Source organism: Engystomops pustulosus, chromosome 1, assembly GCF_040894005.1.
Source record: "Engystomops pustulosus chromosome 1, aEngPut4.maternal, whole genome shotgun sequence".
Classification (NCBI taxonomy): domain Eukaryota; kingdom Metazoa; phylum Chordata; class Amphibia; order Anura; family Leptodactylidae; genus Engystomops; species Engystomops pustulosus.
Genome location: NC_092411.1, coordinates 192,915,558 through 192,930,368, shown reverse-complemented (window position 1 = coordinate 192,930,368; position 14,811 = coordinate 192,915,558). Strand labels below are relative to the sequence as shown.

General features: G+C 40.3%; 1 protein-coding gene across 6 annotated transcripts in view; it reads right to left on the bottom strand.

The window, feature by feature from the left end:
- The window catches only part of RUFY3 (RUN and FYVE domain containing 3), a 66,993-nt gene that overhangs the window by 2,653 nt on the left and 49,529 nt on the right, over positions 1-14,811 (bottom strand). For all 6 annotated transcript variants that reach the window (XM_072116651.1, XM_072116667.1, XM_072116659.1 and 3 more), the window contains 4 exons: positions 13,117-13,236; positions 5,184-5,310; positions 4,273-4,346; positions 2,589-2,622 (listed from right to left, as the gene is read on the bottom strand). In XM_072116651.1, coding sequence (XP_071972752.1) covers positions 2,589-2,622; positions 4,273-4,346; positions 5,184-5,310; positions 13,117-13,236 — 355 coding nt within the window. The remainder of the gene's footprint in view (positions 1-2,588; positions 2,623-4,272; positions 4,347-5,183; positions 5,311-13,116; positions 13,237-14,811) is intronic.

Here is a 14,811-nt window from a genome sequence, read left to right as displayed (position 1 = left end):
CTTATTTGGCAGCCAAAAAAAAAAAAAAAAGTAATGCATTTGGAGAAAAAGTTGTTAATTTTAGCATCACCATCTTTTCAAATTAGTTTTTATTCAGTAAAATTGGGAGAAAAAAAATGGAAAAAGCCATTTAAATAAGGAATTTTCGTAATTGTGGCGACCCAAAGAATAAAAATAATATATTATTATAATATTTTTTTTTTTAAGGTGGCGAATGGCTGAAAATGAAAACAAAACAATCTTACCAAAAATTGGTGATTTTCATTTTCTAAACCAATAAAGAGTTGTTGAAAAAAATATTACAATTCGTAGATGGCACCTCCATTTTGTTTTTACACCCTATAAAACACCTCTAGGGTTAACAAACTTCTAAAAAGCTTTTTCATACGTTGAGGGTTGTAGATTCAATAATGGGGTAATTTATGAGTCTAGCTATTATTTGGTCCTCTCACAGTCAATTTAAAGATGAGCAGGTCCATCTAAATACGGGTTTGGGGGATTTTCCTGAAAATTTCAATAAGAGGTTCATACATTACATTAAAGGGGTTGTCCTCTTTCAGCAATGAAATACCGTATATACTCGAGTATAAGCCGAGTCAAACAAAATCCGACACCAAAAAAAAGAAAAAAACAATCAAAACTCACCTTTCCAGCGGTCCCCTTCGGGTCTTCTGTGCGATCCGTCGGTCAGCGGCAGCTCCGTGCGATGTCACAGGCACTGACATCAGCCGCCGCCGCTGCGATAGTATTGTGTGTGCCGACAGCCGGCACACACTGTGATGTCAGCGGCTGCGGCTGATGTCAGTGCTGTGCGGACCTGCCGCTGACTTGCCGCTGAAAAAAAAAAGAAAAACAATCAAAACTCACCTTTCCGGCGGCCCCCTCGGGTCTTCTGTGTGATCCGGCAGTCAGCGGCAGGTCCGTGTGATGTCACAGGTACTGACATCAGCCGCCGCCGCTGCAATAGTGTTGTGTGAGCCGGCAGCCGGCACACACTGTGATGTCAGCGGCTGCGGCTGACGTCAGTGCTGTGCGCGGCACGGACCTGCCGCTGACTGCCGGATCACACAGAAGACCCGAGGGGGCCGCCGGAAAGGTGAGTTTTGATTATTTATTTTTTTACATCAACGGGGCGGGGGTCCGGCTCCATAATGGGGCACAGGGGCAGGCTATTGACTGGGGCACAGGGGCTGGAAGGTTATATTTCCCGGGGCCCAGGGGCTGGCAGGCGGTATACTGGGGCACAGGGGCTGGCAGGCTGTATACTGGGGCACAGGGGCTGGCAGGCTGTATACTGGGGCACAGGGGCTGGCAGGCTATATACTGGGGCACAGGGGCTGGCAGGCTGTATACTGGGGCACAGGGGCTGGCAGGCTGTATACTGGGGCAAGGGCTGGCAGGGTATATACTACTGGGGGCTACTGGCTATATAATGGGGGGCTGCTGGCTATATACTTCTGGGGGCTTGCTCGCTATATACTTTGGGGAAGGGGCTGTGACCAATGCTGGCTATACACTGGGGGACTGCTGGTTATATACTTCTGGGGGCTTGCTCGCTATATACTTGGGGGAAGGGGCTGTGACCAATGCTGGCTATATACTGGGGGATTGCTGGTTATATACTTCTGGGGGCTTGCTCGCTATATACTTGGGGGAAGGGGCTGTGAACAATGCATTTCCCACCCTCGGCTTATACTCGAGTCAATAGGTTTTACCAGGTTTTTGTGGTAAAATTAGGGGTCTCGGCTTATACTCGGGTCGGCTTATACTCGAGTATATACGGTAATATTGTTTGTTTAATGAAAAGTTATACAATTTTTCAATATACTTGCTTTATCAATTCCTCGTAGTTGTTAAGATCTCAGCTTGCTGTCATTCTATAGGAACCTTCATTGTTTACTTACAGCGGATAAACACTGCTCCATGGTCATGTGATGACACACAGATCTCATTACTGTGATATGACACTAAGGAGACATAAACCTGTGTGACATCACATGACCACTGACAAATTCATATCCACTAAATTCCTATATCAATTATTTGCTGAAAGTGGCCACTCCTTTAAGACAAAAACTAATGGAAGTACAAAAAGCGGAAGGAAATTTTACAGCAAAACCCATGGTCCTACATAACCAGGCCCTTTTCCATTTTTTTTTTTTAACTCCCTGCGATTCAAAAGCCAAAACTATTTATTTTTCCTGTTTAAAGAGCCAAACTAGGGTTTGTTATCCTATTGTACTTCTATTTGGCACCGTTTAACATTACATGCAATGTACTGGGAAGCCATAAAAAAAATTCTATCGCAAAAGTCTTTCACTATAATGCAGCAAACACCTAACATGTATGAAGAGGGCACTGCCCGTAAACCCACTTCATACATACTTAACGGTACAGGTACATCATAATGCATCCACTATTTTGTTTTTTATTTTTCCATCCTAAAATGTTTGTACAGATTATATGGAACTTTAGAGGTGGAAAAAGTTCAGCTTTTGTTTACACAAATATCTGGCATTTTACCAGGGGTGTGTAGACTTTTATAATGTGCAATACTGTGAATAAGGAAATTGTCAGTCTGCACGAACCTCTCTTTCAGGGCTTATTGAAGGGGATGTTGTACTGGAAAAAAAGCAGAAAGACAAAGTAAGTCTTCAAGATATGATTAAAGAGGCATCATCAATGTTAATACCTATCCTCCGAAGCTTCTAATTATACATTATGACACATCATTTGGCACATGCGCCACAAAACAATCAGCAAGTAAAGTGGACACATGCTGGGAAGGGGCCAAAAAATAAATCAACACAACTGGACCACAGCAATGTCACAACAGCTACACCCGCAAAGTCATCTAGCACTAGAGAAAGATGCAGAGAAGAAACACAGCAGAAGATTCAACTGGCAAGTACTGTGCTGTTGTGTGTTTTAGCCCCTTCTCAGCACGAAGTCTGTCTGTTGAAATAAATATGAAAATAAATTTTTGTTTTAGCCCGCCATATATAGCTTTATTCTAGTTTTGGACATTCACTTTAAGACAATTCAGAGACCATTATTGGGGCTCATTTACTTACCCGGTCTAGTCGCGATCCAGCAGCGTGTTCTTCGACCCTGATTGGGTTCTGCCGGGAATCACTAAGGTCATGCGCCCTATATCCACCAGGTGTCGCTGCTGCGTTGAGGTCCGCCGGAGTTCACCTGCTTTGTCCCAGTGTATGTGAGTGCTAATCTTGCGAAACAAATTCTTTTTTAAATTCCACTTTTTTCCCAAATCCGCCGGGTTGTCCGACAGCCACGCTCCCGATATTGACGCTTGAAAGCCGGCGCCGATGCGCCACAATCCGATCATGTGCGCCAAAAACCCGGGGAAACCCGATGGAAAGGTGCAATTCTGACCCTTAGTAAATGCCCATTTCATGTGTATATACAACGTGGAAAAACATGGAATTTAAAAAAGAATTTGTGTCGCAAGATTAGCACTCACATACATATATATACAGACACACTCACCGGCCACTTTATTAGGTACACCATGCTAGTAACGGGTTGGACCCCCTTTTGCCTTCAGAACTGCCTCAATTCTTCGTGGCATAGATTCAACAAGGTACATGCCTAAATACACTGAGTTGCCGCCATGTGATTGGCTGATTAGAAATTAAGTGTTAAAGAAAAAAATTGGACAGGTGTACCTAATAAAGTGGCCGGTGAGTGTATTATATATATATATATATATATATATATATATATATATATATATATATATATATATATATATATAGAGAGAGAGAGAGAGAGAGAGAGAGAGAGAGAGAGAGAGAGAGAGAGAGAGAGAGAGAGAGAGAGAAAGAGAGATATACCGTATATTCCGGCGTAAAAGACGACCTGGTGTATAAGACGACCCCCCTACTTTCCTGTTTAAAATATAGAGTTTAAGATATATTCGCCGTATAAGACTACCCCTTTTCCAACGCATACAAAACACCGGTAAAAATTAAAAAAAAAAAACAGATTTGAATTTAACATGGTCCTTTTTTTAATGTAAATTCTTATGACATGCAGGTATATAGCAGGAAAACTGTCGCTCATAAACATAAGGCATACAACAACAACATTACCACAATGATAAAATATGGCTCCTGGAGAATCTTCCAACCAAACTACATTACATTGGTCTGTCAGGTCACAATATTTTCAACATACAATGGCCATTGAACTTAAAACCACATACAACATGCAGGAGCATTTATTGTTCTACCATCCAGAAATACATACCTGTTGTGTGCAGTACTGTTCATCTCATTCACAGCTTGTTTCACATTTTCAGGGACTCCTTTATTTTGAGCACTCTGAAAAAACAAGTTGAAACTGTATTATTTTGCAGCCTTCTCAGGAGTGTATGAAAACCACACATAATCCAACTACAAATAGAATCTTGTTGTGTGGAAGACCTGGCTTGTTCATGCATTACTCAGAACAGGCCCGTTATAAATATTAATTTATTAACAAAATTTGCCCGATTTAGTTGTCTGGGTAAACAACTTCCAAAATACATTAGCCTTTATGTTGGTATTTCTATTGGTCAATGCTAAATTATGTTTATTAATGTGCAAAAAATAAAAGGCGAAAAAGTAACAACTTCTATTTTTCAAACTTTCAAAACCTCTCAGCTGTCCAATGGGTACAATATATTGACCTGCTTTCTGGAGGCCGGACCTATCAAATGTGATTACTTATTGTGCAACCAGATTATCCTCCAATAATAGTTACCCCTTTAAAGGGGTTTTACCACAAACCACAGTTATCCGGTGGATAGGGCCCAACTTGCTGATCAGAGGGGGTCTCAGTGATGGGACTCCCACAAATCATGATAAAGAGGTGTCCCAGTTCAGTTCTGCTCCATACATCTCAATGGAGCTGACGGAAATTGCCCAGCGCGGTGCTCTCTGTCAGTTCCATTGAGATGTATGGAGCAGAATGGTCTGCTCCATTGCTCTCCAGGAGTGATGAGGGGTCCGACTGAAGTGGGATATGGCCAAACTTTGATTTATGGGAAAACCCCTTTAAATTAGGTGTTCTCAATACTATTATATTACACAGATGAGCCCATGTCTAGACTTCCTTCTAAGTTACTATTACACATAAACATCCTGTAAACTGCTTGGCATTTGAATTCCAGCTTTCACCATATTTTTTTGCAGCAGATGTGGTATTCTTAATGGCGAGTATTTATTTTCAGGCACTTCTTTCACTATCTGATTTCCAGAAGGCCTCCGTTTTGCTTCTTTCTTGTGTTCTTTTTCATAGTGTGAGCTAAAGGCAAATAAAAGAGAGACAAGGCAAGATCACCCACTGAGGTTCTTTATCATAGCCATTACTAAGCCTGCATGAAGCAAGACATACCAAAAGCACATTATTTCACAATGCATCTATCTATCTAAACATTGCGGTGCCTACTGGCAACGTGACTACTAAATGAATGAAGTTGCATATCGGCTGAAGAACCACAGGTTATCCAATCATAATCTAAAATAATACATCATAATAATGTCGTGAAAAAACTTGATAATTTCAACCTCAATTTTACAACCTTCCAGAGATGACTGTGATTATGGCTTGACATACACATTCCACTATAAAGTTAACAAGATTATACAGGCTATTTATAAAGGATTTAGGTAAAAATAAATATAAAAGTATAAAAATCTCCCATTAGTTGCAGATTTGTGTGTAATTACATAATGCTTAGTTGGTAGTACTAAATTTATAGTACAAGGCGAACAGGGGCACTGGCAGTTGGACCCTCTAGCCAATCTCAGATTATTACTAGACTACAGATATACAATAGATTTTTCAAATCCTGACAACCATTTAAAAGGAGCAGTGTCAAATTCTAATTGTCCTAACAATGGGATTGTTATGGCTAAATCGGCCTACACCATTAAGGCCAGTGACACTCGACATTACATTTTGGTGATGCTGTCTAAGCAGGGAATCCTGTTACATCACTGTAATGCTCGGAGTCCCATCCCCAGCAGTGTGGTTAGTCTACCCTAACCCTTGATTTCAGCTACATCACAGTTGATTGCAAGTCTTGAATGCAATGCATCACTTAGGCCACCAGAAAGACTGATGAACTGCGCAAGTGTGGGATTTTGACTGTAACTTTGCACTTTTAATGTTCTATAACAGCAGCTTCTTACAACCAAGCAGCCCGGTGAGCACATGTTGCATGAATGGCGCTGGGTTCAGGGAGAGTATAGCGCGTTTGTTACTTTTATAACCCCCTTGGACATAATCGAATTATATATGAATCCTGACCCTGGACAACCCTTTTATCACTTTACTGACAATGCCTGGATAGTGTTCCAGTATCTCCTAACACACATGAATCAAGAAGGGAAATTATCTAAGTATGGAGTCCATCTTTAACAGTCTTTCTAATTTTCCATTCAGTGGAAGGGATTTCAAATACACTGCTCATTGCAGGAGAAAGGAGGAGCAGAAAATATGTCTAACAGTAGCTTTAGTTAATGAACATATTTAGTTTCCTATTAATGTCACTATTCATTTATAAAAAAAATAATAATTCGAAGGTCATATGAATGTATATTGAGCCAGGAAGTAAACACTGTCATCTCTGAAAATGTTCAGGCAAAAATAGTTTGGGTTCTCTCTCTCTTTCTGTTGTTTAATTATAGCTACTGACAAACCCTGCTGGCTTATTGAATTACTGAGCGGTCCACATGTTGGACATATGTGACAGAAGCACAGACGCCAACAAAAATCTATGAAGGGAGCATTATTTATTCATTGTCACCAATTAGTAAATTGCTGAGAAATAGCGTTATAAATCAAAGTTGCAGGAAGCTCCAATTATCTTGTCACCAGCTGATCATGCACAGAATTATCAAGGGTCAAGAAGGGGGATATCTCTCCTTAAGGTGACGCCTCTGCAGGCCTTGTATGCTCCACTGAAAATTCTTGGTAAAAATTTACAAATAAGTTTTCCTGGGAAAACTGTACCTCTAATGCCATATTCCGGATGTGGTCATCTTATATTTGTAATCCATAGCCTACTTCCTTCTCAAATCAACTATTTAAATAATGCTAACGAGCCAAAGGGGCTATCCTAACTCTTATGTGATCTGGCTTTACAAGCTGTTAGTGTCTCGCCCCCCCCCCCACCTTCCTGCTCTCTCAGTACTTGAGCAATGAACACTTTCTGCTGTAATCTCAGTGCTGAGGGAGCAGGGTTAGCCTTTCAGGCTCATTCGCATAATTAAAAAATTTGATTTTAGAAGGAAGGAGGCCATGGATAACAAACATAAGAAGATTACCACAGTCACAGTGCCTGGATCTTTGAGTGTCCCTGGTTTATCATGCTTCATTTTGATAGTAGATTTCCTGCCTTCCAGAATTCCTGGAAAGTCCCTTTAAAGAAAGCAGATCCATTTTTCATTGACCCCCAAACCAGTATGTATACCAGAAAGATACCCAAAGAAACCCAACTGCAGAGAACAGCATAGGTGGCTTGTTTGGCCAAGTGAGAGTGCATAGATGACGTTATCCTGATGGGGAATATATCTCTGCAAGATGGGATCCAAACTCATGTCTATGGCCTGTAACCAGGGGCAGACTGGCCATTGTACCCACCGGGAATTTTCCCGGGGGGGCGGTTGGTTCTGGGCCGGTCCCGAGCTGGTCCGTACTCCCTCCCTTCAATTTTTCATCTAATTTATAGTACCTGCATTGTATGATGCAGGTACTATTAATTAGTACACAGACACAGCACCGCTGCTTCTCCGTCTGTGTATACACTCAGTGGAGAAGGCTGACACCTACCAGATGTCAGTCCAGGAAACAGGGGTAATGGACTCCTAGTAGAGTTTGGATGGTGCTTACGTCGGGTACTCAGCCCCAATATACAATAGAGAAAAACGTAGCACACATCCTATGTTGATTTTTATATTTTCATCTTTTAATTCATATAATCAGTATTTACAGCTCCACCAAAAAGTTTGCAAAAATCATATAGAGAACAGATCATACATTTTTCTTAGCGACGTTTCGGTCTAAATCGACCTTTGTCAAGCCCGTTCTGAAATGGATACAAAAGTAGAGCAAAAATAACATCCTAGTATGTTGATGCATATCAAATAATTATTGAATCGGATATCATGTATAAGTACATCATGGGTAAGTATATCGATGTGCCAATAATCTACAAGAGATATGTGTCTAATATCATGACAACATATTGGTATATCTGAATAGGATCAATGAAGTGAAAAGGTGGTCTAGGTAGACCAAGATGTGTAGTAGTACTCTACTGAACATGTTTTAGGGGAAAAAATGGAGGAGAAGATATAAACAAGAGATAAGAGAGATTCTAGGTGGTGTATTCTGTAAAGCATCTTCCGGTCTCGTGGGCCGGACTTCTGGTCTTGCAACCGCTCACTGGCTTGGCCGTCATCAGTGCGTACTTATTAGCACGCCACCAACGGGCATAAGCCCTCCACTCTCCACCTGAGCCGGCACATATACATCTCTACAGGCAATCGCTTTACAGAATACACCACCTAGAATCTCTCTTATCTCTTGTTTATATCTTCTCCTCCATTTTTTCCCCTAAAACATGTTCAGTAGAGTACTACTACACTTCTTTGTCTACCTAGACCACCTTTTCACTTCATTGATCCTATTCAGATATACCAATATGTTGTCATGATATTAGACACATATCTCTTGTAGATTATTGGCACATCGATATACTTACCCATGATGTACTTATCCATGATATCCGATTCAATAATTATTTGATATGCATCAACATACTAGGATGTTAATTTTGCTCTACATTTGTATCAGTTTCAGATCGGGATTGACAAAGGTCAATTTAGACCGAAACGTCGCTAGGAAAAATGTATGATCTGTTGTTTCTCTATATGATTTTTGCAAACTTTTTGGTGGAGCTGTAAATACTGATTATATGAATTAAAAGAGGAAAATATAAAAATCAACATAGGATGTGTGCCATGTTTTTACCTACCAGATGTCAGGTCGCCTGTCTCCATGTAGCTCCGCGGCTAGGTGTAGAGGAGCTGAGCAGTGACGTCACTATCCCGCGCCTCTACACCAAGCTACTGAAGACCGGGGACGGGACAGAAACCTGCGCCATAGAGGTGAGTATTATGGGTTTTTTGTTTAAATTATAGAATTGGGCCATTAATTCTATATCTGGGGCATGCAAGGGGCATTGGTTATATGTCTGGGGCGCTCGGGGGGGGGGGGGGTTATTAATTATATGTCAGGGGCGGGGGGCATTATTCTATATCTGGGGCGGGCTGGGGGCATTAATTCTATGTCTGGGGTAGGCTGGGGCCATTAATTCTATGTCTGGGGTAGGCTGGGGCCGTTAATTCTATGTCTGGGGTAGGCTGGGGCCGTTAATTCTATGTCTGGGGTAGGCTGGGGCCGTTAATTCTATGTCTGGGGTAGGCTGGGGCCGTTAATTCTATGTCTGGGGTAGGCTGGGGCCATTAATTATATGTCTGGGGTAGGCTAGGGCCATTAATTCTATGTCTGGGGTAGGCTGGGGCATTAATTCTATTTTTGGGGTAGCCTGGGGAAATTAATTCCATTACTGGGGCAGGCTGGGGGCATAAATTCTATGTCTCGGGTAGGTTGGGGGGCATAAATTCCATGTCTGGGGTAGGTTGGGGGCATAAATTCCATGTCTGGGGTAGGCTGGGGCCATTAATTTTATGTCTGGGGTAGGCTGGGGCCATTAATTTTATTGGACAGACGTATTTGATAATAAGATAGAGGTATTTTAGTGAATCTTAGGTCTAGGGCTTCGGGGATCTCCTGGTCCACCAAATAAACGCATCTATGAATAGTGCCCTATAAATCAACCATTTGAAACCATTTTTTTGTTTCATCAAGTTTTACTTCTTTCAAATATATACATGTATTTACATCAATTCATTTTCATTTTCTTAAATCTTCTTATATATTATAACATTTTTTCGGCTAGTGTACGTACGTCCTAGTGAATGTGCTATCACATGAATTTTAAAGATATAAAGAAATTCGTGACGTCTGAGGAAGGGGGCGTGTCCCTCGAAACGTCACAGCAGGTGGACGATACCACTCTGTCCAACAGTCAGAGACAAGGCAGTCTCAGCCCTGGGGCCTCCAAACATGTGAGTGTTGCGAAGAAAAAAAAACTACTAGAACGCCAAATGAGGTGAATTTCTTTATATCTTTAAAATTCATGTGATAGCACACTCACTAGGACGTACGTACACTAGCCGAAAAAAATGTTATAATATATAAGAAGATTTAAGAAAATGAAAATGAATTGATGTAAATACATGTATATATTTGAAAGAAGTAAAACTTGATGAAACAAAAAAATGGTTTCAAATGGTTGATTTATAGGGCACTATTCATAGATGCCATTAATTTTATGTCTGGGGCAGGCTGGGGGCATAAATTGTATGTCTGGGGTAGGTTGGGGGCATATATTCTATGTCTGGGGTAGGTTGGAGTCATAAATTCCATGTCTGGGGTAGGCTGGGGCCATTAATTTTATGTCTGGGGCAAGCTGGGGGCATTCATTTTATGACTGGGGTAGACTGGGGGCATTATTATGCCTGGGTCATAGTAGGAGCTCTATCAATACTGGGATGGGGGAAGGGGGGGTGTTAAGGGTTGTTAAAGGAGAGAAAGAAGAAATAAAATATCCCATACTATTAAAGTATGTTACATTATGGGGCACTATTTGTGTGGTACTAATATTTCAGGGGGCTCTATTACAGTATTTGGGGCACAGTATTGGTGGTAGCAGAAGAAGGGACAGTTAAGGGACAATGGGAAAGTGCAGAACATAAGACGTCTGTGTGGTAAACTTTGCAGGAATGCTGTGTACCTGGAGGAAGAGACAAGGTGATGGTGGAACTAATGGAGAAGATGAGGAACGCGTACAATCCGAGGACACGTCACCTGATGTCACTGGATGCAATAGGTGAGGATCTCATGTGTTTTCTGTAGCTGTATATGATAAATACTGATTTTTTTCATGTTCACTTCTGTTTATATATGTAGTATTATAGTAGTTCTATTCTTGTACATAGGGGGCAGTATCAAAGTAGTTATATTCTTGTACATAGGGACAGTATTATAGTAGTTATATTTCTGTACATAGGGGCAGTATTACAGTAGTTATATTCCTGTACATAGGGGGTTGTATTATAGCAGTGATATATATCTTTACATAGGGGGCAGTATTATAGTAGTTCTATTCTTGTACATAGGGACATTATTATAGTAGTTTTTTCCTGTACATAGGGGCAGTATTACAGTAGTTATATTCCTGTACATAGGGGGTTGTATTATAGCAGTTATATTCCTTTACATAGAGGGCAGTATTATAGTAGTTATATTCTTGTACATAGGGGGCAGTATTATAGTAGTTATATCCCTGTACATAGGGGGCAGTATTATAGTAGTTATATCCCTGTACATAGGGGGCAGTATTATAGTAGTTATATTCTTGTACATAGGGGGCAGTATTATAGTAGTTATATTCTTGTACATAGGGGGCAGTATTATAGTAGTTGGCTTGTATAGGGGAAAAGGTATTGTAGTAGTTTTATTTTGTATATAGAAGGCAGGATTGAATGTGTTATTCTAAATGTGTTATTGTAGCATTATTCTTGTACATAGAAGGCAGTATCAATATATTCTTTCTCTGAATTGTACATGTATGGCACAGGGGAAAGGTATTTAAGGCTTACCGGGTCGTGTGTTTGCATCATTTACTGATCGACAGGTCACATTCTTTGCACATTAAATTCACTTAATGCAAAACAAGAACATCTTTTGCCAGTAAGGCCATCTACCAACAATTTGTCTGTTATAACCCCACCCACATAATCTGACCACACCCACTTTTTGACTCCACCCATAAAATGGGGCCACTTTTATAGTTTTCCAGGGCCATTTTAAATTCCCTGTCTGCCCCTGCCTATAACCTTGCCAAACCAGTTTCCAATGCTGCACTGGTGAGGAGCAATGACCAACAGCACAGTCTACAGTTTGGGTTTCTTCGCCTTCTGGAAGATACTTACTAGTTTGCTTTAAGTCATGTCAAAAGGCTTACTGAAAGTCCAGTACTGATCTATAGGGAGCTGCCTTCTTTAAAAGGTAGCACTAGAGGAATAGTTTTCCTTTTCCCCATCCTGTAAAAAAAGTAGTTTGTTCCTTAGCCAGAATTATCATGGCAAGAAGCATAGTGGCAATTAGTTTCAATGTGTATGAAGCACGGGGACTGGGGATGGGTGGGAGTGTCAGGTGGCTGAAAGTCGTCTGAGCCCAGCACATCAACACCTGTAAACAGACAGGGGCGCACAGCAGCGACTGATCAGCGTGGGACACGGAAGTGGCTCATAAGGCAAGTTTATTTTTTGAACATCTCTGCTCAAATGATTCTGTAGTAACAATGTGTTTTTTGTGCTGTGCTTTACTCGGACAAGAACCATTTCTGGAGAAAGTTTGTTTTACGCTATAATCACTTTATACCACACAACTATACAATTTATAATAATGTTTAATGATGCAACTTCTGAAACTATAGTACAGGTTTGGGACCCTTTGTTCCAAATGCATGGGATCTACATTGTAATAAGAAGCAATCTTAACATCCCCATCCTCATTATCTTATACAGTTATGCTTATGAAGTTATCATAGGGGAGGAGCTATGTCACCATCTGAATGATTCCAATAACTGTACAGATCACACTGCAAGATTATGATTAATAGCAACATATACACCAATTAACAGTCATGAAATCAGATGCATTACTTATTAGCTTTTGGTTCTTTGCAGGTTGTGACAACTTTTCTTACAATACCAATATTAGCAATTAGAGTTTGTCAACTATAGGGCAATTCAAATAATCCTCAAAGTTTGGGGACAACAATCTTTTATTTTGGGTGCAATGAAAGATATCACCACCTGCAAGAGGTTAGGAAATGCCTGGCACCAGAGACACCCAGATAGCATCAGCACAGCTTCTGACTAGTACTACACCAAGCAATCATCTCTTCACCACTGCTTTCGAAGCCGATCCACTTCCATTTGTAGACTCTCAATCTTGTCTCCGAAATCTTGCTTGAAGAGTCTGTTGGCTTCCTCAGCATCCAGACGATCACGCACTGCTCCTCTCAATCTGAATGAGTCACATGGATGGGTACAAAAAACAAAACAAAAAGGCAATGGAGGTGGTGGGGATAAGAAGGGGGTTACAAACAAAATGTGAACCCAAAACTAGAACAAAAGTAGAAGGGTGGAAAAATTAGAATGGACAGATAAAGAATAATTAAAAGATGAAGGGAGAATATATGCTGACAGAACCTTGATGGTGAAGTAGGCAAAAACTGAACTACTCATTTTATTATCATAAAAAGTAACGTGGTTTGATGAAGGAAACACTAAAGATATCTAATGTCAAATATGGCTTGAAGTGTATTTTATCTGTAAATCATAGTCTTATCCTCCATCCATTCCCCCATTTTTATGTTTTACCAAATACAAAATATAAATACCATTTCTGGAATAATTTTTCCATTTCTTCAATTAGATGTTATTTAAAAAAATGTTCCTTCGTGAAGATAATTTCACATAAATGTAGTCATGTTGTCTCTTAAAAAACGAGATAGCTTTCCTGGATACGGCCACCTCTGCAAGAGGGATTGCACAAAAACCAAATTGTTTTTGTATATGAAATATCTGGGAGTTACTGCATATACTACAGCCTTCCTATGGTAATGAACGCTGAATCCTGGTGGACAGGCAGGACTCTATAGCGCATGTCTGGCCACTGCTGCCAGAGTGTGAGGTGGTCGTATCCGAGGAAGCTATCTCATTTCTAAGGGACAACATGGCTACATTTATGAAAAATTATCTTCACACAGGAACAATTTTTATTAACATGCAATTGAAGAAATGTTTACATATGGCAAATGAATTTAATTAAATGTAAATGCCCTAATGGGAATACCCCTTTAAGAACTGAGTCACCAAAGCCTTTTTAAGTTGATGTGAATTCATTCATTGATTTTCTTATTAATTAGTCCATTTCAGAGAATATTTAACTCATATAATCCTATTTTAGATTACCAACCATTCGCCACTAGAGGGAGCCTCAGCTGTGTACTATTCCTATGCTGTCGCTATCATCTGTGCTGAAGCATCACCGCTGGTGAGGACATCATGATGGAGGAGTCGTCAAGACTCCTGCTTTGGCTGGAGGAAAACAAGGGCAGGACACTCACCGTTCTCCAATGAGAACAAACCAACATAAACATAAATAACATGAATATTTTTTTTTTAAGTTTATTTGGCGAAACATTTCATTCCATGAGGATTATAAAACAAAGTTATTTAGCAGTACCAAATTCCCTTGTCAAATGATTTTGTACCACATACACTATATAGCCAGGTCTTACGTTTACAGTTAAATTTGACAAAAAAGTTGCCCGTTAGGTAGGGTAGTATAAATAATATAGATATGAATTATGTAATGCAATATGAAAAAACATACTCCGTAATCACCCCCTAATCAAGTTCTTAGTGACAATACTATGAACTGCTTTTAAAGGACACCAACCATTTGATTTGATGCGTTATGAAGCAAACATATCTTGAGAGTGTTCTAGCTACACTGATGCAGAATCATATGATACTATGATACTAGTGATTCAGCTAAAGGTTGATTAGTCATGTCTTGACTAACCTCCATTTG